General features: G+C 37.2%; 1 protein-coding gene across 3 annotated transcripts in view; it reads left to right on the forward strand.

Annotated features, from left to right (window-relative positions):
- Positions 1 to 20,332, forward strand: part of RASSF6 (Ras association domain family member 6) — an 84,257-nt gene that overhangs the window by 43,254 nt on the left and 20,671 nt on the right. For all 3 annotated transcript variants that reach the window (XM_004465318.5, XM_071216037.1, XM_071216039.1), the window contains exon 4: positions 1,399 to 1,541. In XM_004465318.5, coding sequence (XP_004465375.2) covers positions 1,399 to 1,541 — 143 coding nt within the window. The remainder of the gene's footprint in view (positions 1 to 1,398; positions 1,542 to 20,332) is intronic.

Consider the following 20,332-nt stretch of genomic DNA (forward strand, 5'->3'; position numbering starts at 1 on the left):
GACTCCAGTGGCCCAGCAGTCCACAGGGCATGCATACGCTGCCAGCCGGCCACCTCGGGGACCGCAAACATGGGGTCCATCTGCTGCTATTTCGCACAGGAGGGGGTCTATATCCACCCACCATCAGATCATCAGAGATGAGAGTCTGACAATGACAAATACAACTAAGACTTGGAGAAAATGAACACTCCTGATAGCAGACAACTCTCCCCTTTGGAAAGCACTTTGGTAAAATTACTGACGTTGAACTTACTGAACCAGCAATTGCACTACTAAATATGTACCCTAAAAAAAATTCAAAGTGGGAGAAAGAGCAAAACTTTGTTTCAGGAGTGACTCTAAAGTAGGATTATCAACCAAAAAATAATAATAAGCAATGATACTTATTGAACACTTATTGAATGCCAGTTCCTATGAATTAGGAACTGTTCTAATACTGATTTTTCAGAAGAGAAAACCCAGGATAAAAGGAATTTGGCAAACTATCCTAGTTCACAGCACTAAAAAATAGCACGGCCAAGGTTCAAACAAGGTTTATCTGATTCCAGAGTCTAGAGTTTTCATCATTATGCTCTCAAATATGAATTAAGTAATATTAAACTAATAATTGATTTTTTGTAATAGGAGTAATTAGGTTTTGATGGTCGTTTTCTCTAATGACAATGTATTACTTTAATAACAAAAAAAAACCCTTTATATAAAGGAAAAAAATAGACTAGAAAATAAGCTCCATGGGGGATATGACTTGGGTGTGCCAGTTCTTTATATCCAAGTGTAAGTAAGGGTTCAATCCATGTTTGCTCATTTTTCTTTGTTTGCGTAGCTTTTCCCTCTTTTGTTATATTTCTAATTTGAAAGAAAACTTTTCAAATGCTACTCGTTTTTTACATATCACTTTTCTATACTGTTTTGGATTTTAAACTGTGTTTTCACATGCTTTATAGTATTTCATTTGTTCTGTGTAATAACTCTGTAAGTTAAATTCTTCCTTGTCAGAAGTGAAGAAATAACAACCAAGTCTCTTAATAGTTGTGTCTTCTGATACCTAGTTTAGTACAGTTTTAAATTCTCCTACAGTTTTAAATTAAGCAGAATTGAAGACTTTAACTGCTACTTACCTGAAGAAGCAAAGAAAGCATTTTAACATACTATGCCCTCTGGTGGACATGTCGTTACTCTTATAACTTAGTTGCTCTGCTGGGTATAACTTTTTTCAAAAATAATTGAATGTTCCCCAAAATAGTATTATTTTGTAGATAAATTTAGAAGCCAAACAACCACAGTCTTCCCTGTGATTTATCTATTAAGATTTCTTATAGATTTAATTTTATATCATCAAAGACATTTACCTTCAATAAATAATTTAAAACAATGTTTGGGGTTATTTGTTTCTTCTAGTCTGAAGATGGTAACCTAATCATTGAAGGAATGCTGGACATTTTCTGGGGAGTAAAACGACCTATACAGCTGAAAATACAAGATGAGAAACAAATCCCTTCTTTCACTGAGATGAAGTCACCAGACATATTTTCCTACGAAAGGTATGCTATCTTTCATGTTTTTACTTTCTTTGAAGATGATCTTAATGTTCAGCTTTACTGTATGCACTTTAAATGGAAGCTCTATAAAATGCTTTGTACACAATTGCATTTACTTCTCCAGCAACTCTGTGGTATAAACTAAGGCTCTAGAGGTTAAGTAACTTGTGCAAGATACCCAGTTATCATGTGATAGAACTGGACCTGGACCTCAGATCTACAAGCTCCAAAGCCCATCTTCTTAATCTTTGCATGTATTCTTCTCTCCTGGAAGTCCTCATTCCTTTCATTCAAAATGACAAAATGTAAAGACAAGATTAGATTAGCCCTGGCCTGTTTACCAAAAAAAGGAAATAAATTTTGAATTTTGCTTTCATTGGAAAAAGGGCTCTCCTTGCTTTCCAGAAGGGAGACCTAATTATGTTCTACTTAATTGTCCTGATCCTGTTCAGCAGGGCACTGCAAAATGCATTTAAGTTAAATAAATGCACAAAACACTTTCCTGTGTGATTTTACACAACTATAACCTGACTATACAGTTGAGCTGAATTTTTTCATCACCCTTTACAATTTTTTAGGAAATTTAGTAAATATTTCCAGTAAGAATAATACCCATAAAAGTCTTTTTTCCATCCTTGCTTCTTTCTTAGGAGATAATGCTGAGAGGACACAGTCCTGTCCGCCCCCCCCCCCTGCCCCACACACACACACCCAATCTGATCTTTGGCTGCAACTAAGGAAAATCAGATCTCACCTTGACAGAAAATCTGCTTTTCCTTTGGAGATACATCTAAGCCCCAACATCATTTGTCAACCTTTCTCAAACATTGTGTTCCAGAAATACTGAACATTTTGCAATTCTCTACACAAGTCATGCAGTTTTTTTTCTATGTTTTTTTAAATTAAAGTTAATAGGTCACAAGGAATATTACATTAAAAAACATTTAAAAAAACACATGAAATTCCCATATAACCCACTTCCCACCCCCCCACCTCATCATTTTTGTAAATTGTATTTTTTTGAAGATATATCCATCACACAAAAAAAGTTATATTAAAAAATACAAGAGGATCCTGTATACCACCCACCTCCCACCCCACTCCTCCCATACCATCAACCTCCCCCATCATCGTGGCACACTCGTCACACTCAATAAACATATTTTGGGGCACTACTGCACTACATAGATAATAGTTTACCCTGGAGTTCACACTCTCCCCCAGTACATTTAGAGGGTTATGGCAGGATATATAAAGTCCAGCATCTGACCCTGCAGTTTTTACCTTTACGACTCTTGGCCTGGAATCCTACCCACTTTTCCATAACTATTTGTTGATTCTCTTTTACAAGTCCTTTAAGCCTCAGATAAGATCATATATTCTCCAGAAAGCTGTTTCTGATTCCTGAGTCTGTACTAAGTACGCTGAGACCTTTGTATATATCACTTTCAGTGCAGGCAGTTAATGTATAATTATGCAAATGTCTTCTCCTCTAAGCTGTGAGTCCTTCCGTGGAATTGTAGGAAATATATCTTTTTCAGCTCAGTTTCCAAGTGCTTTGCAGTGTGCCTGACACAAAGAGGGGGCTCAAAATTTAGTATCGAGTGAAGCCCCCAGGATCCGATGGTTAAGTTACCCCTGCTTTACTGTGAGAGAACTGTCAATCCACCACTCTGACTAGCCCACCATACAAGCTAAGGACTTCCAGTGTGTGTAGGGTCCAGCACTTATAAAGAGAGCCTACAGCCTTAGCATGATGATTTCCTTCAGGTTCTAAACGACTGATGGGACTGATGATTCTAATATGACTAGGAGCATCATTTAGAGGGAAAAAATTCCTTAGACCCTCTTGCTAAAAAATGGTGCAAGATTTGAATTAGCAAAATTAGACATCATTCTTCATATTACCTAAGAACTTGTTGCTGAGTTCTCTTAGCAGGACTTCCAGTAAGATGGCATTGGAATAGGCAGGCAGGGCTCAACTCTCTCACAAAAACAATGTAAAAAGGACAGAAAGCTGTCCAAGGGACCTTCTTTGGGGGTCAACACACCAGGACAGGGCTGCAAAACTCTGAGGAGGGTGAGGACAGAGACAGGAAGACCCCAAAATGACAACTCTTATTAAACCCCCAGAAAGCCTGGACCAGTACTCATTCCCCACTTTCAAGGAGCAGGCTGGATAAAACCCATTTATCACTGCAACTGATTAAGATGGGAACAGACATCTTCTTCCTGTAAACTGGGAGACTGGCAGAGGGCAGAGAGTGGCCTCCCTTAAGTGAACTTGGCCAGCAGAACTCAGTTGAATCTTAACTCTGGTCAGACCAGAATCAAAGCAAGTGGAGGTTGAGACACGTCTGTGGAAATATTTGTTGATGAGTACCATCTGCTAGTCAGCTGGGAAACTGCAAGGAGAAAAACTGTTTTTAGGCTCTCTTTACCCTAAACCTCTGGAAAAGCATCTGCTCACATTAGTGAGTTCCTGGCCTGATCCTGATAAATTAAGCTGGACAATTTTAAAGACTCAGAATAAGTTGAAACAAAAATAAAAGAAGCACTGTGGAACAAAACCACTAGGCAAGAGTAGAAATTGGCCATCAGAGTAAATTTATGAACATATTTGATGTGCCTAGACATCAATAAAAAATTACAGGCCATACTAATAAACAGGAAGACATGCTCAACCAAAAAAACAAACTAAATATCCTGAAGAGATATAGGATTTAAAACAACTAATCAATGACAATCACACAAATCTCCTAAATTAATTCAAGGAATTGAAGGAAAATATGGCTAAAGAGATAAAGGATATTAAGACACTTAAAGAGTATAAAGAACAATTTGAAAGCCTGCAAAGAAAAGTAACAAAGCTTATGTGAATGAAAGACACAATGGATGAGATTAAAACTAAGCTAGAGGTATATAACAGCAGATTTGAATTGATGAAAGACAAAAATTAGTGATATCGAGGACAGAATAACTGAATTTGAAGACAGGAGAACAGAAAGAGAAGAGAATGGAAAAAATGGAACAGGGTCTCAGGGAATTGAATGACAATACATTTGTTCCAGAAGAAGAAGAAAACAGAAAAGTGGCAGAAAGAATATTTAAGGAAATAATGACTGAAAACTTTCCAATGCTTATGAAAGGCATAAATATCAATATCCAAGAAGGACAATGCACCCCAAAAGAATAAATCTGAATAGACCTACTCCAATATACCTACTATTCAGAATGACAAATATCAGAGATAAAGAGAGGATTCTGAAAGCAGCAAGAGAAAAGCAAAGCATAATATACAAGGAAACTTGTTAAGATGAAGTGCTGACCTTTCACCAGAAACCATGGAGATGAGAAGAAAGTGGTATGATGTTTTTAGGTACTGAAAGAGAGAAACTGCTGGCCAAGAATTTTGTATCTGGCAAAATTATCCTTTAAAACTTAGGGTGAGGAGTTAGATGGGAAGATGATGATGGACTAACAGGCAGAGCTGAAAGCTCTCATGAAAACAGTGGAAAAGCTGTCTGAGGGACCTGCTTTCAGAAACAGCAGATCAGGACAGTGCTACACAACTCCCAGGAGGGCAAGGGACAGAGAAATGAAGAAGACAACATAACAAACATGAGTTACCAAGGCCCCAAGGCAGCCAGAAGGGCTCCCCTTCCCCACCCCCAAGATACTAAGCTGGGGTAAAATCCTTGCCTCATACATCTGACTATGAGGGGGAAAAATATCTTCCTCCCTGTCAGCTGTTTCAAGGGAAAAGGGAGGGGATGTCAGGGTGCTTTTCTTCAGTGAATTCAGCCAGGAGACCCTGCTTTGAATCTCCAATCAGGAGATTCAACACAGGAACACAGCTCCAAAACTGAAAAGCCTCCCTGGAAAGGTGTGCTGATGAGTGTCATCTGCTGGCCAGTCTGTAAATTTCATGCACAAAAACTGTTCTCTGTGCTTTCTGTATCTAACCCTGGTAGAAAATATGCATCCTACTAGTGAGTCTCTGGCTCAGTTTTGAAAACTTAAGACAATTTTAAAGATTTAGAATAAGTTGAACCAAATATCACAGAAGAGCTTATGAAAAAAAAAAAAAAAAAACAGAATAGACAAGAGGGAGAAATTGGCCATCAGAGTAAATTCACCAACATATTCAGATGCCTAGACATCAGCAAAAAATTAAAGTGACACTAGGAAACAGAAAGAGACAGCGTAGTGAAAAGAACAAAACAAATATTCTAAAGGGATGCAGGATTTAAGAGAATTAACCAGTGATAATCACACATTATTCCTAACTCACTTCAAATAACTTAAAGAAAATATGACTAAAGAAATAAAGGATATTAAGAAGACACTGGGAGAACATAAAGATCAATTTGAAAGCCTGCAAAGAAAAGCAACAGTGTTTATGAGAATGAAAGACACTATGAATGAGATTAAAAATACATTAGAGGCACATAAGAACAGATTTGAATTGTTTAAAGACAGAATTAATGATTTGAAGACAGAACATCTGAACTGGAAAACACAGGAGAACAGAAAGAGAAGAAAAGAGAAAAATGGAACAGAATCTCAGGGAATTGAATGACAACATAAAATGAAAAAATATTCCTGGTATTGGTATCCCAGAGGGAGAAGAAAATGGAAAAGGGGTAGAAAGAATATTTGAAGAAATAATTATGGAAAACCTCCCAACACTTAAGAAGGATATAAATATCAATATCCACTAAGGACAATGCATCCCAATCAGAATAAATCCAAATATATCTATCTCAAGACACTTACTATTCAGAATGACAAATATCAGAGAGAGAGGATTCTGAAAGCAGCAAGAGAAAAGCAAAGCCTCACATACATGAAACCCTCAATAAGATTAAGTGCAAGTCTCTCACCAGAAACCATGGAGGTGAGAAGAAAGTGGTATGATGTATTTAAGGTACTGAAAGAGAAAAACTGTCAACCAAGAATTCCATAACCAGCAAAGCTGTCCTTCACAAAAAAGAATGAGATCAAAGTCTTCACAGACAAACAAAAACTCATAGAATAGGTTACCAAAAGAATAGAATTACAAGAGATACTAAAAAGGGGTGCTGCAGCTTGAGAGGAAAAAAGCAAGAGCAAGAGATTTGGAGAAGAGTGTAGAAATGAAGATTATTAGGAAGGGTAAAGTAAAGGATTAGAGGACAGACAAAAGAATGATATAACAACAGAGAGACAAAGGCCAAAATGGTTGAAGTAAGTAATACCTTCACCGTAATAACATTGAATGTTAATGGATTGAACTCCCCGAATTAAAAGATTGATAGAATGAATTTAAAAAATATGAGCTGTCTATCTGTTGTCTACAAGGTATCAACTTCAGATGCAAGCATACAACCAGGTTAAAAGTGTAAGGTTGGAAAAAGGTATTCCATGCAAATAATAACCAAAAGAGAGCTAGAGTAGTGATACTAATATTGGACAAAATAGATTTAAATTGCAAAACTGCTATAAGAGTTGAAGAAGGTCATTATACATTAATAAAAGGGGCAATTCATGAAGAAGAGGTGAATATACTAAATATTTATGCACCTAACTTGAATGTCCCAAGATACATGAGGCACACACTGGCAAACCTGAAGGGAGAAATAGATGTCTCTTCAATAATAGTTGAGACTTCAATACACCAGTCTCAGCACTGGATTGAACATCTGAACAAGGGTAAATAAAGAAACAGAGAGCTTGAATAATATGATAAATGAGCTAAACCTAACAGACATCAATAGAGCACTGCACCCCAAAACAGCAGGATATACTTTCTTTTAAAGTGCTCATGGAACCTTCTCCAAGATAGACCATCTGTTGGGTCACAAGACATATCTCAATGAATTTAAAAAGTTTGAAATTATACAAAACACTTTCTCTGATGATAACAAGAAGTTATAAGTCAATAATGTACAAAAAAGGGAAAATTCATAAATATATGGAGATTAAATAACACATTCTTAAATAATCAGTGGGTCAAAGAAGAAACTGCATGAGAATTCAGCAAATTTTTTGAGAGAATGAAAATGAGAGCACAACGTATCAAAACCTATGGGACACTGCAAAGTCAGTGCTCAGAGGAAAATTGATAGCCCTCAATGCTTACATGAAAAAAGAAAAAAAGCTAAAATTGAAGATCTAACTACACACCTGGAGGAACTAGGAAAAAAAAAAAAAAAAGCAGCAAACGAATCCCAAACCAAGCAACAGGAAAGAAATAGTAAAGATCAGAGCAAGAATAAATGAAATTGAGAAAAAAAAAAAAATAGAATCAACAAAATTAAGAGTTGGTTCTTTGAAATGGACGAAATCAACAAATCCTTAGCTAGACTGACAAAGAAACAAGGAGAGAAGATGCAAATAAATAAAATCTGAAATGAGGGGGGATATTACCACTGACCCCACAGAAATAAGAGGGATCATAAGAGGATGCTATGAACAACAGTTTGCCAAAAAATTAGACTATGTAGAGGAAATGGACAAATTCCTAGAAACACACAAAGCACTTACATTGACCCTAGAAGAAATAGAAGACCTCAACAAACCAATAAAAAGTTAAGAGATTTAAACAGTCATCAAAAACCTTCCAGAAAACACTAAGATGGTGGTGGAGTAAGTAGCTTCTAGAGTCAGCTCCTCCTACAGGACAGTTAGTAAACATGCAGAGCTATCTATATCTGGTGGAAGCACCTGTTTGGGGGCTCCAGGAGACCAAAAGAGCATCCTTCAACATACTTGAAGGACTGAAGGAGGAGACTACCCATTCTGCAGAGATTGCTGGGCAAGCTGCAGAAGCTGGTGGTTGTCCTGCTTTGGCAGTGCATGCTGCCCCAGGAACTATTCTGTGGCTGGAATTTGAAGCTCCATTTCCCAAAAACAGGGGAGGAGGAGACAGTTGGCCACTGATTTCACCTACTGATTGGTGGATTCGGCTGGCTAGAGTATAACCCTAAGAACAGCTGAAGTTTGAACTTGTCCAGGTCAGAAAGAGGCCAGTAGTTGCTATTTTGACTCTGCACCCAGCATGAGGGGAAGTGGGGCTGACCAAAAATCACAGTGATGGTTGGAACCAGTTTCTTTCACCCAAATAAGCCTGAAGCCACAGCCTAGGCATCAGCCCCATCTCTAGCAGGGAGGAGGCTGGCAGGTCCTACAACAGCCTATCCAGGTAACTGCAGGTACATTTGGCTGGCAAAGACTGAATAATCAGAAGACTATCGGGCAACCAAGGTCATTTTGGACCCATTCTGCATAGATTGCTGCCCATACCTGCAGCTTCATCCCCACCCCAGGCAGGGAGAAAGGGACATGAAGCTTCATCAGTCTCTTTGGGCAACTGGAGTTTAGGCCTGCACAACTTGGATTATTCCACATAGCTGTGACTCTGTCCCTACCCCTGGCAAAGGAGAAAGTTGGGGAAGCTTCATGAGCCCCTGGGGTAATGAGGGCAGCTTGAGCCTCCACAAGTTATAGCACCAACTACATCTTTAGTTCCTACTGCATAACCAGCAAGGGGAAAATACAGGAAGCCCTAAACTAAAGAGAAAAACTGCACCCAGAGTAAATACTCTAGTAATTCAGATGTTAAGACACCAAAAAAAAAATCACAATCCACACCAAGAAACATGAAGCTATGGCTCAGTTAAAGGAACAAGATAAGCCTCCAGATGACATAAAGGAGTTGAGAAAACTAATCATAGATGTTCAAACAAATCCCTTAATAAATTCAATGAGATTGCTAAAGAGGTTAAGGATTTTAAGAAGACATTGGATGAGCACAAAGAAGATTTTGAAAGCATACATAGAAAAATAGCAGATCTTATGGGAATGAAAGTTACAATAAATGAAATTTTAAAAACATTGGAATCATATAATAGCAGATTTGAAGAGGCAGAAGAAAGAATTGGTGAGCTTGAAGAAATGGCCTCTGAAAGTGAACAGACAAAAGAACAGATGAAGTAAAGAATAGAAAAAAATGAACAAGGTTTCAGGGAACTCAATGACTTAAAAGACATGCAAATGTATGTGTCATGGGTATCCCAGAAGGAGAAGAGAAGGGGAAAGGGCAGAAGGAATATTTGAAGAAATAATGGTAGAAAATTTCCAAACCTTACCGAAGGACATAGATATCCATGCCCTTGAAGCACAATGTACTCCCATGCAAAAAAATCCTAATAGACCAACTCGGAGACACATCCTAATCAGAATGTCAAATGCCAAAGAAAAAGAGAAAATTCTGAGAACAGCAAAAGAAAAACAATGCATAACATATAAGGGACACCCAATAAGATTAAGTGGTGATTTCTCACCAGAAACCATGACTGCAAGAAGACAGTGGTCTGATATATTTAAGGTACTACAAGAGAAAAACTTCCAGCCAAGAATCTTATATCCAGAAAGGTTGTCTTTCAAAACTGAGGGCAAGTTTAGAATATTCACAAATAAACAGAAACTGAGGGAATTTCTAACCAAGAGACCAGATTTTCAGGAAATACTAAAGGGTGGCTAGAGCCTGAAGAGAAAAGAAAGGAGAGAGAGGCCTAGAAGAGAGTCTAGAAATGAAGATTATATCAATAAAAGTAACCAGCAGTGTCAAAAGAGTGGTGAATATAAAATATGACAGATAAAACTCAGTCAGGAATAAACTTACCAACCAATGATGTAAAGCACTTGTATTCAGAAAACTGCTACTCGATGTTAAAAGAAATCTAAAAAGGCCTAAATAATTGGTCAACAATGTAAAGAACTTATATTCAGAAAACTGAAATTCAATGTCAAAAGAAATCTAAAAAGTCCTAAATAATTGGAAGAACATTCCATGCTCATGGATTGGAAGATTAAATATCATTAAGATGTCAATTCTACTTAAATTGATATACAGATTCAATACAATCCCAATAAAAAGTCCACCAGCATTTTTATGATTGAAACAATGATTATCAAATTTATTTGGAAAGGTAAATGGTCCTTAATAGCCAGAAACATCTTTAAAAGGAAAAGCAAACTCTCCTCTCTAGACTTTAAATTGTATTACCTAGCTATAGTGATAAAAAAAAAAAAAGCATGGTACTAGCATAAAGATAGACACATAGACCAATGGAACCAAACTGATGTTTCAGTCACAGAACCTCACATGTATGGTCAAGTGATTTCTTTTTAAGATTTATTTATTTATTTATTTTTCTCCCTTTCCCCCTCACCCCTGCCCTGGTTGTCTGTTCTCTGTGTCCATTTGCTGCGTCGTCTTCTTTATCTGCTTCTATTGTTGTCAGTGGCATGGGAATCTGTGTTTGTTTTGTTGCGTCATCTTGTTGATGTCAGCTCTCCATGTGGGTGGTGCCATTCTTAGGCAGACTGTACTTTCTTTCGTGCAGGGCAGCTCTCCTTACGGAGTGCACTCCTTGCGCATGGGGCTCCCTTACGCGGGGGACACCCCTGCATGGCACGGCACTCCTTGCAAACATCAGCACTGCACGTGGGCCAGCTCCAGATGGGTCAAGGAGGCCTGGGGTTTGAACCACAGACCTCCCATGTTGTAGAGAGACGCCCTAACCACTGGGCCAAGTCCGACTCCTCAAGTGATTTTTGACTAGCCTGTCAAACACACACAGCTCAGGCAGAACAGTCCATTCAACAAATGGTGCTGAAAGAACTGGATATCCATAGCCAAAAGAAGGAAAGAGGACCCCTATCTCACACCTTATCCAAAAATTAACTCAAAATGGATCAAAAGCCTAAAAATAAAAGCAATAGCCACTAAAGTTTCTAGAAGAAATTGTAGGAAAATAGCTTCAAGACCCAGTGGTAGGTGGTAGATTCTTAAAGGAGATCAAAGGAGGACTGAGATGGACTACTGATGTTTTAATGTATGTAGCAGTTTTATTAGCTTTACTGTAAAAGTGTGGAAATGTATGGAGTGGATAGTAACACATAGTAACAGCTAGTTTATAAATGGGGATTTGGCTGAGAATGGTAGTCTAGGTATGTAAATGCCAATTAACAGAATGCTAGAGAATATTTCAGAATAACACAGTAAACCAAGAGGTGGATGAGAATTGTGGTTGATGGTACAGATGCAAGAGTGTCTTTTGTGAGCCAGAGCAAATGTACATCACTATTGCAGGGTGGTAGGAAAGTAGAGAAGCATGGGAAATCTACAACTGGAGTATAGCATGGTTCAAGGCTTGAAAATATATTAGTGTAATAAGCCACATTGATAAGTTGAAGGAAAAAATCACATGATCCTCTCAATTAATGCAGAAAAGCATTTGACAAAATACAGCACCCTTTCTTAATAAAAAGATAAGAATAGAAGGAAGCTTTCTCAATATGGTAAAGAGCATAAATATGAAAAACTTACAGCTAGCATAGTACTCAAAGGTGACAGACTGAAAGCTTTCCCGCTGAGATCAGGAACAAGACAAGGATGCCCATTGTCACCACTGTTATTCGATATTATGCTAGAAGTTCTAGCTAGAGCAATTAGGTTAGATAAAGAAATAGAAGTCACTCAAATAGGAAAGGAAAAAGTAAAACTTTCATTATTCACTAATGATATGCTCCTATATCCAGAATCTCCTGAAAAGTCAACAACAAACCTATTAGAACCAATTGATGAGTTCATCAAAGTGGTGGGATACAAGATTAATACACAAAAATCAATAGTGTTTCTCTACACTACTGATGTGCAAACTAAGGAAGAAATCAGAAAAAAAATCCATTTATGATCATGTATTACTCAACCAAAGGGGTGCTGATGCAAAATGTCAAAATTCAGCTGTTTTTTATAAAGGGTGTTTATTTGGGCTAGAAGCTTAGAGTTACCAGGCCATAAAGCATAAATTACTTCCCTCACCAAAGTCTGTTGCCATGTGTTGGAGCAAGATGGCAGCTGATGTCTGTGAGGGTTCAGGCTTTCTGGGTTTCTCTCTTCCCAGGGCTCATTTCTTTCTGGACTCAGCTGCTCTGTCTCTCCACAAGGCCAGCTGTAGAGTATCAGGTGAATGGCTTCTCTCTCTTCCTGAGCCCTCTGCCATGTCTAATGAAGCCTTCTCTCCTTCATCATGTATATGCTTTTCTATGTGTTTACTTCCCTGGCTCCAGGATCAAAGCTCCAAACTCAGTTCTCTGCCATGTCTCTTCTCTGTGAGTCTCCACCCACCAGAGAGGGGGGATGCAGTATCCTACTGATGTGACCCAATCAAAGCCTTAATCATTATTTAATCAAGTAATTGTGAAACCTCCGAATCCAGTATCTATTTTTGGAATTCATAAACAATATCAAACTGCTACAGATAGCAACTAAAACAATGAAATATTTAGGAATCAACTTAACCAAGGAAATACAGGGCCTGTATTAGGAAAATTATCAAAAAAATTGCTGAAAAAAAACTGGAGAAGACTTAAATAAATGGAAGGATAATCCATGTTCATGGATTGGAAGACTAAATATCATCATTAAGATGTCAATTCTATAGAACCTGTTTTACAGGTTCAGTGCAATACCAGTAAAAAAACCCAACAGCCTTTTTTGCAGAAGTGGAAAAACCAATTATCAAATATATTTGGAAGGGTAAGGAGCCCCAAATAGATAAAAAGATCTTAAAGAGGAAGAATGTAGTTAGAAAACTCTTCATTTTAAAAAAAAACAGCATGGTACTGGCATAAAAACAGACATATTGACTAACGGAACCAAACCGAGAACTCAGAAATAGACCCTCACAAGTGATTTTTGACAAGGTAGTCAAGCCCTCCCAGTTGAGCTGTAAGAGTCTATTCAACAAATGGTGCTAGGAGAATTGAATATCCAAATCCAAAAGAAAGAAAGAAGACCCCAATCTCACATCTTACACAAAAATTAACTCAAAATGGATCAAGGACCTAAATATATGAGTGACAACCATAAAACTCCCAGAAGAATATGTAGGAAAACACCTTCAAGATCTTATGGTAGGCAGTAGTTTCTTAAACCTTATGCCCAAAGCACAAAGAACAAAAGAAAAAAGAGGTCAATGTGATCTTCTCAAAATTAAACACTTTTGCACTTCAAAGGACTTTGTCAGAAGGGTGAAAAAGCTGAGTAGGAGAAAATATTTGTCAATCACACATCCAATATGGGTTTAATGTCTCTGATCTATGATATACAAAGAGTTTCATATGACTTAACAATAAAATGACAAATACCTGATTAAAAAATGGGCAAAAGACTTGAAAAGACAACTGTCCGAAGAAGAAATACAAATGCAGAAGAAATACATTTAAAAATGTTCAACATCACTAGCAATTAGGGAAATACAAATTAAAACTTCAGTGAGATATTATTTCACACCTATTAGACTGGCTGCTATCAAAAGTCAGAAAACTGTAAATGTTGGAGAGGATGTGAAGAGATAGGAATACTTATTCACCATTGGTTGGGATGAAGAATGATACAGTCACTGTGGAGGACTCTTTGGCAGTTCCTAAGGAAGTTGAATATAGACTTGCCATATGACCTAGCAATACCATTACTAGGTATATACCCAGAAGAACTGAGAGCAGAGACATGAATACACATCTGCACAACATGATAATTATTCATGATTGTCAAAAGATGAAAACAACCCAGGTGTTCATCAACTGAGAAATGGATAAACACAAATGTGGTGTATACATTACAATGGAATATTATGCAGTGGTAAGAAGAAATGAAGTTGTGAAGCATATAACAACACAGATGAACCTTGAGGACATTATCTTGAGTGAAGCAAGCCAAATGCAAAAGGACAAATACTGTATGATTGTGCTATTATGAACTAGGCAAACTGTGTAAACCCATGGAGTTTATAATTAGACTATAGGTCAACAGAAAATAGAAGGAAGGTAGAGAATGGACAGCTGTGGGTTAATCTGTGCAGAATTGTTAAAAAGATTGTTTGTGGGACCTACTTTGGAATTTATGCTCCCCATGGTGACAGATGTGGACTCAGTTGTGGTTTTCCTACGCACAGCCTTCTGTTCTTCTATTTGAATCTATAATTAGTACTAGAGTTGGTAGGTTTATGTCCAAGAAACTTAAATCTTTGGGCTGTCCATGTGCCAGCTGAGCCCTGAATCTCAACAGAGTTGCAACAACTACTCTCCAGTTCAACACCCAGGATGACTAACAAGAAGGTGGAATCTGAGCCTCCTCTTGACATAGAGGTGCAATGGACACAACCAATCCAATGCCCACATAGAAGAGGTGGCATTGGATTGGGAAAAGTGGACATGGTGGACGATGGGTATGGGGAAAGGCAGGAAGAGATGAGAGGTGGAGGTGTCTTTGGGACATGGAGCTGCCCTGGATGGTGCTTCAGAGGCAATCACCGGACATTGTAAATCCTCACAGGGCCCACTGGATGGAATGGAGGAGAGTATGGGCCATGATGTGGACCATTGACTATGAGGTGCAGAAGTGCCCAAAGATGTACTTACCAAATCCAATGGATGTGTCATGATGATGGGAACGAGTGTTGTTGGGGGGGGGAGAGGGGGGGGTGGGGGAGCAGGGTTGAATGGGACCTCACATATATATTTTTGATGTAATATTATTACAAAGTCAATTAAAAAAAAAAGAAGGTGGTAGTGGACAACTACCATACCAAGGATCTGAGAGAGGTTACAACTGCAAGCAAGAGTCCCATCCATCAGCCTAAATGGATCACAGCCCCCTCTCAATTAGAGGTAGAGTGGACATCACCATCCCAGAATCCTCAGGATGAGAAATGACTATGGACTAAAGTAAACTTACAAGTATTCTACAATAGACTTATTGTGATTCTAGCAATGCAAGAAAGTATGTCATTGATGTAGAGACATTGGCTCCTGGAGGTTCTGAGGGCAGGAAGAGGGAAAAACAGGTGTAATACAAGGACATTTTTAGGACTTGGGAACTGTCCTGAATGACATTGCAAAGACTGATACAGGCCATTATATATCTTGTCATAAACTACAGAATCAGGAAGGAGAGAGTGTAAACTACAATGTAAACTTTAATCCATGCTTAGTGGAAATGCTCCAAAATGTATTCATCAGTTAGAATGAATGTACCACAGTAATGAAGTGTTAATATGGGAAAATGTGGGAGGTGTGGGGAGAAGGGCGTATGGGAATCCCCTATACTTTTTATGCAACATTTATGTAACCTAAGAATCTTTAAAAAAAAAAAAGGGGGGGGGGTAATATGGAGGCATTTTTGGAACATTGGAATTGTCCTGAATGATGTTGCAGTGACAGATACAGGCCATTAAATATCTTGTTATAAATTTCAGAAATATGTAGGAGAGAATTTGAACTATAATGTAAACTATAATCCACACTTAGTGACAATGCTCCAGAATGTGTTCATCAATTGTAACAAATGTACCACACTAATGAAGGATGTTGTTAAAGTGGGAAAGGGTAGGAGGAGTAGGGAGTGGGGCATATGGGAATCCCTTACATATTTTATGTAACACTTATATAACTATCTTTTAACAAATAAAAAAAATAATTTTTAAAAAAGGTTGTTTATAAGTCTTTGAAAATGAATAGAAAATGGTTAAAGCATATCATGGTGTTTGTAACTATTGGTGCTATTGTATGGGTATGACAGTGGTTGAAAAAGAAAGTCTAAGATCATGTATATTACTAGAAGGAAAGCTGAAAAATAACTTGGGACTGTATAAGATAGTAAAACCTCATGTAAAACACAATATGGAGGTTTAATTCAAGTGAAAATGCTGAATTTCTTGGACAAGGTAGAGCTGGTTAGTGTTAGCTCACAGTTTGGATGAGTTAGGAAATGTCAAAGGCTCAAGAAGCCCCCGTATTCTTGATGGGAAGACCCTTGATTTTAGATTATTAGCGGTAGGAGTCAGACAATATAGAACAGCAGAAATCACCAAAATGTCTCTTCCAAGGAAGATGTTGAACAATTTCTTTAGAAGTAGATTCACCTTCCTAATTAGGGAGACCTGGGGCTACAGTTATAGATAATTTGCATTGCAGAAATCTGAAGTTGTTCCTACTTCCTTCCCCAAAGCCCTGCTGGTGGCTATGTTGGCAACTCTTCCCTGGGCTATGGGATTGTGCAGACCTCCGGCAGACTGGCTGTAAGGAGCAGGCATCCCCACCAAACCCAAAGCAGAATGTGGGCTGGGTGCCTGTGGTAGCCGTGGAGGTGCATTGTCCAGATATCTCTCAAAGGTGGACTCGTTGCCCAGCTCTAAGGACTGTGATGTGGGCAGCAGGCAGCATCCAGTGGTCAGCTCTTTCAGACTTGGCCTCAGCAGCAGACAGTGGTCTCTCTCCCATCACTTCCTTTCCCGGCAACCTGTACCAGTGACTGAGTGAGTCAGGGATATGAAGCCCTGGACCTCTGGGTACAATTTGAGGCAAGGATGGGCAATCCTCACTCCAGAGCTGCCTCCCAGGTTTCCCAAGCTTTTGTCAGGCCTGCATCACAGTTCAACATGACTCCTCGACCCAAACCTGTTTCCTCCCTCATCCTTTCATAGGTATCGATCCCTAATGAGCATATTGTCCTCCCCCCACCACACACACACAAAGCACAATATGGGTGATATTGCATATATAAGATTGCTTTTACAAAATGTAATTATAAATATACTAGAGAGAAGAAAAAAGAATAGCAGCTATGTATACCCGGTGAGGCATAGAGAGATTGAGAGGTGAAGAGTTTTGGTTGTTTTCTTTTTTGTTTATTATTATTATTGGAATAATGAAAGTGCTCTGGGAATAATTGGGATGATGAATGCACAAACGTGTTCATACCAAACACCAGTGATTACACTCTTTGAATGGATTTCTGTCATATTAATATATAGCTATAAAAGTGAAAAAATGCTTAAGAAAAGAAAAATATGAAAGTATAAAATAAACTAGTGAGACAGAAATGAAATAGCAGCTATGTATGGCAGGGGAAACTTAGAGAGAATGATAGGTGAATATTAAGGGGTATAGTTTTTTGTTTGTTTGGGTTTTTTTTTGTTTACTATTACTATAAATATTTGAATAAAATACTCATAATGATTAAATTGATGAATGCCCAACTATGTAATTATACCAAATACCACTGATTGTACACTTGGGATAGATTGTATGCTTTATTAACATGTATCAATAAAATGAATTTTTTTAAAAATTAGGGTGAGTTTAAAGTTTTCACATGCAAACAAAAACTGAGAGAATGTATTAATAAAAGACCATATCTACAAGAGATACAGAAAGGAGTGCTGCAGCCTGAAAAGAAAAAAAACAAAGATGAAAGACTTGGAGAAGAGTGTAGAAATGAAGATTATTAGGACGTATAAACTAAGGGTAAAAAACAGACAGTAGTAAGATGTGACAATGGAAAGCCAAAGGATAAAATGGATGAAGTAATTAAAGCCTTTACATTAATAATATTGAGTGTTAATGAATTGAACTCCCCAATCAAAAGAAACAGATTAAGAGAATGGATTTAAAGAAAAGAACAATAAGTGAGAGTCATCTCCATCTATAGTAGAACTAACCTCAGACATAAGGACACAGTGGTGAAAGTGACACAGGTTGAAAGTGAAAGATTGGAAAAAGATATCCCATGCTAAGAGTAATCAAAATACATCTGGAGTAGCAATACTAATAATGGACAAAATTTATTTTAAATAAAACTGTTATAAGGGATGAAGAAGATCATTATGTATTAATAAAATGGACAATTCACTAAGAAGAAATAACTATGGTAAATATTTACACACCTAAACTGGGTACCCTAAGAGACATGAAGCAACACTGGCAAAACTGAAGGGAGAAATAGATGTCAAAACAATAATAGTTGGAGACTTCAATACACCATTCTCAGCATTGGATAAAACATCTGGACAAAGGATAAAGAAACAGAGAGCTTGAATAATAGGATAAATGAAGTAGACCTAGCAGACATTTACAGAGCATTACACCCCAAAACAGCAGGATATGTATTCTTTTCAAGTACTCATAGATCCTTCACCAGTATAGATGATATGTTGAGTCATAAAAGAGGTCTCAATAAATTTTAAAATATTTAAATTATACAAAACACTTTCTCTGATCATAATGGATTGAAGCTGGAAATCAATGACAGAAGAAAGGAAAATTCACAAATATGTGGAGATTAAATTATACACTCTTAAATAATCAGTATGTCAGAAAAGAAATTACAAGAGAATTCAACAAATTTCTTGAGACAAATAAAAATGAAAGCACAACATATCAAAACCTATGGGACACTGCAAAGCAGTGCTAAGAGGGAAATTTATAGCTGTCAATGCTTACATGAAAAGAAAAAGAAAGAACTAAAATCAAAGACCTTACTGCACACCTTAAGGAACTAGAAAAAGAACTTCACACTAATTGCAAATCAAGCAGTAGGAAAGAAATAGTAAAAATCAGATCAGAAACAAGTAAGATTGAGAACAATATAACAATAGAGAGAATCAACAAAACCAGAAGTTGGTTCCTTGAGAAGACCAGCAAAATCAACAAACCCTTAGTTAGACTGACAATGAAGAAAAGACAGAAAATGCAAATAAAATCAGAAATGAGAGGGAGGATATTACCACTGACCATGCAGAAATAAGAGATATCATAAGAGAATACTATAAACATCTGTATGCCAAAATACTAGATAATGTAGACAAACTGTACAAATTCCAAAAACCCATGAACACACCTAAGCTTACCCTAGAAGAAATAGAAGAACTCAACACACCAGTCATAGGTAAAAAGATTGAAACAGTCATCAAACCTCCCAAATATGAAAAGCCCATGGTCAGATGGTTTCATAGATGAGTTCTACCAATCATTCAAAGACAAGCTAACACCAATCTTGCTTAAGCTCTTCCAAAAAATTGAAATTCATTTTATGAAGTCAACATCACCCTAATACCAAAACCATACAAAGATACTATGAAAAAAGAAAATTATGGACCAATTTATTTAAAGTATATAGATGCAAAACTTCTCAACAAAATACTTGAAAACCAAATCCAACAGTACATTCAAAGAATTACACACAATGATCAAGTGGATTTTATCTCAGTTATGCAAAGGTTCTTCAACACAAGAAAACCAATTAGTGTAATAAAGCACATTAATAAATTGAAGAAGAAAAATCACATGATCCTCTCAATTTATGCAGAAAAGGCATTTGACAAAATACAGCATCCTTTTTTGATAAAAAAACACTCCGAAAGATAAAAGTAGGACATTAAAGTCACACAAATAAGAAACAAAGAAGTAAAACTTTTCACTATTCAATAATGATATGACCCTATATCTAGAAAATCCTTTAAAAAGCACAACAAAGCTACTAGAACTAATAGATTAGCTCAGCAAAGTGGTGAAGTACAAGATTAATATGCAAAAATCAGTAGTGTTTCTATGCAGTACTGATGAGCAATCTGAAGAGGAAATCGGAAAAAATTTCCATTTATAATAGTGACTAAAAGAATCAAATATTTTGGAATAAACTTAACTAAGGGCATAAAGGACCTGTATTCAGAAAAATACAAAATATTGCTAAAAGAGACAAAAGAAGACTTAACTAAATGGAAAGGTAGTCTGTGTCCATAGACAGGAAGACTAAATATCATTAAGATGTCAATTCTACCCAAACTGATTTACATATTAAATGCAATCCCAATAAAAATCCCAACAGCCTTTTTTTTTTTTTTGCCAAAACGGAAAGGCCAATTATCAAATTTATTTGGAAGGGAAGGGTCCCTAATAGCCAA

The sequence above is a fragment of the Dasypus novemcinctus genome, chromosome 1, assembly GCF_030445035.2.
Source record: "Dasypus novemcinctus isolate mDasNov1 chromosome 1, mDasNov1.1.hap2, whole genome shotgun sequence".
In the NCBI taxonomy this organism is placed as follows: domain Eukaryota; kingdom Metazoa; phylum Chordata; class Mammalia; order Cingulata; family Dasypodidae; genus Dasypus; species Dasypus novemcinctus.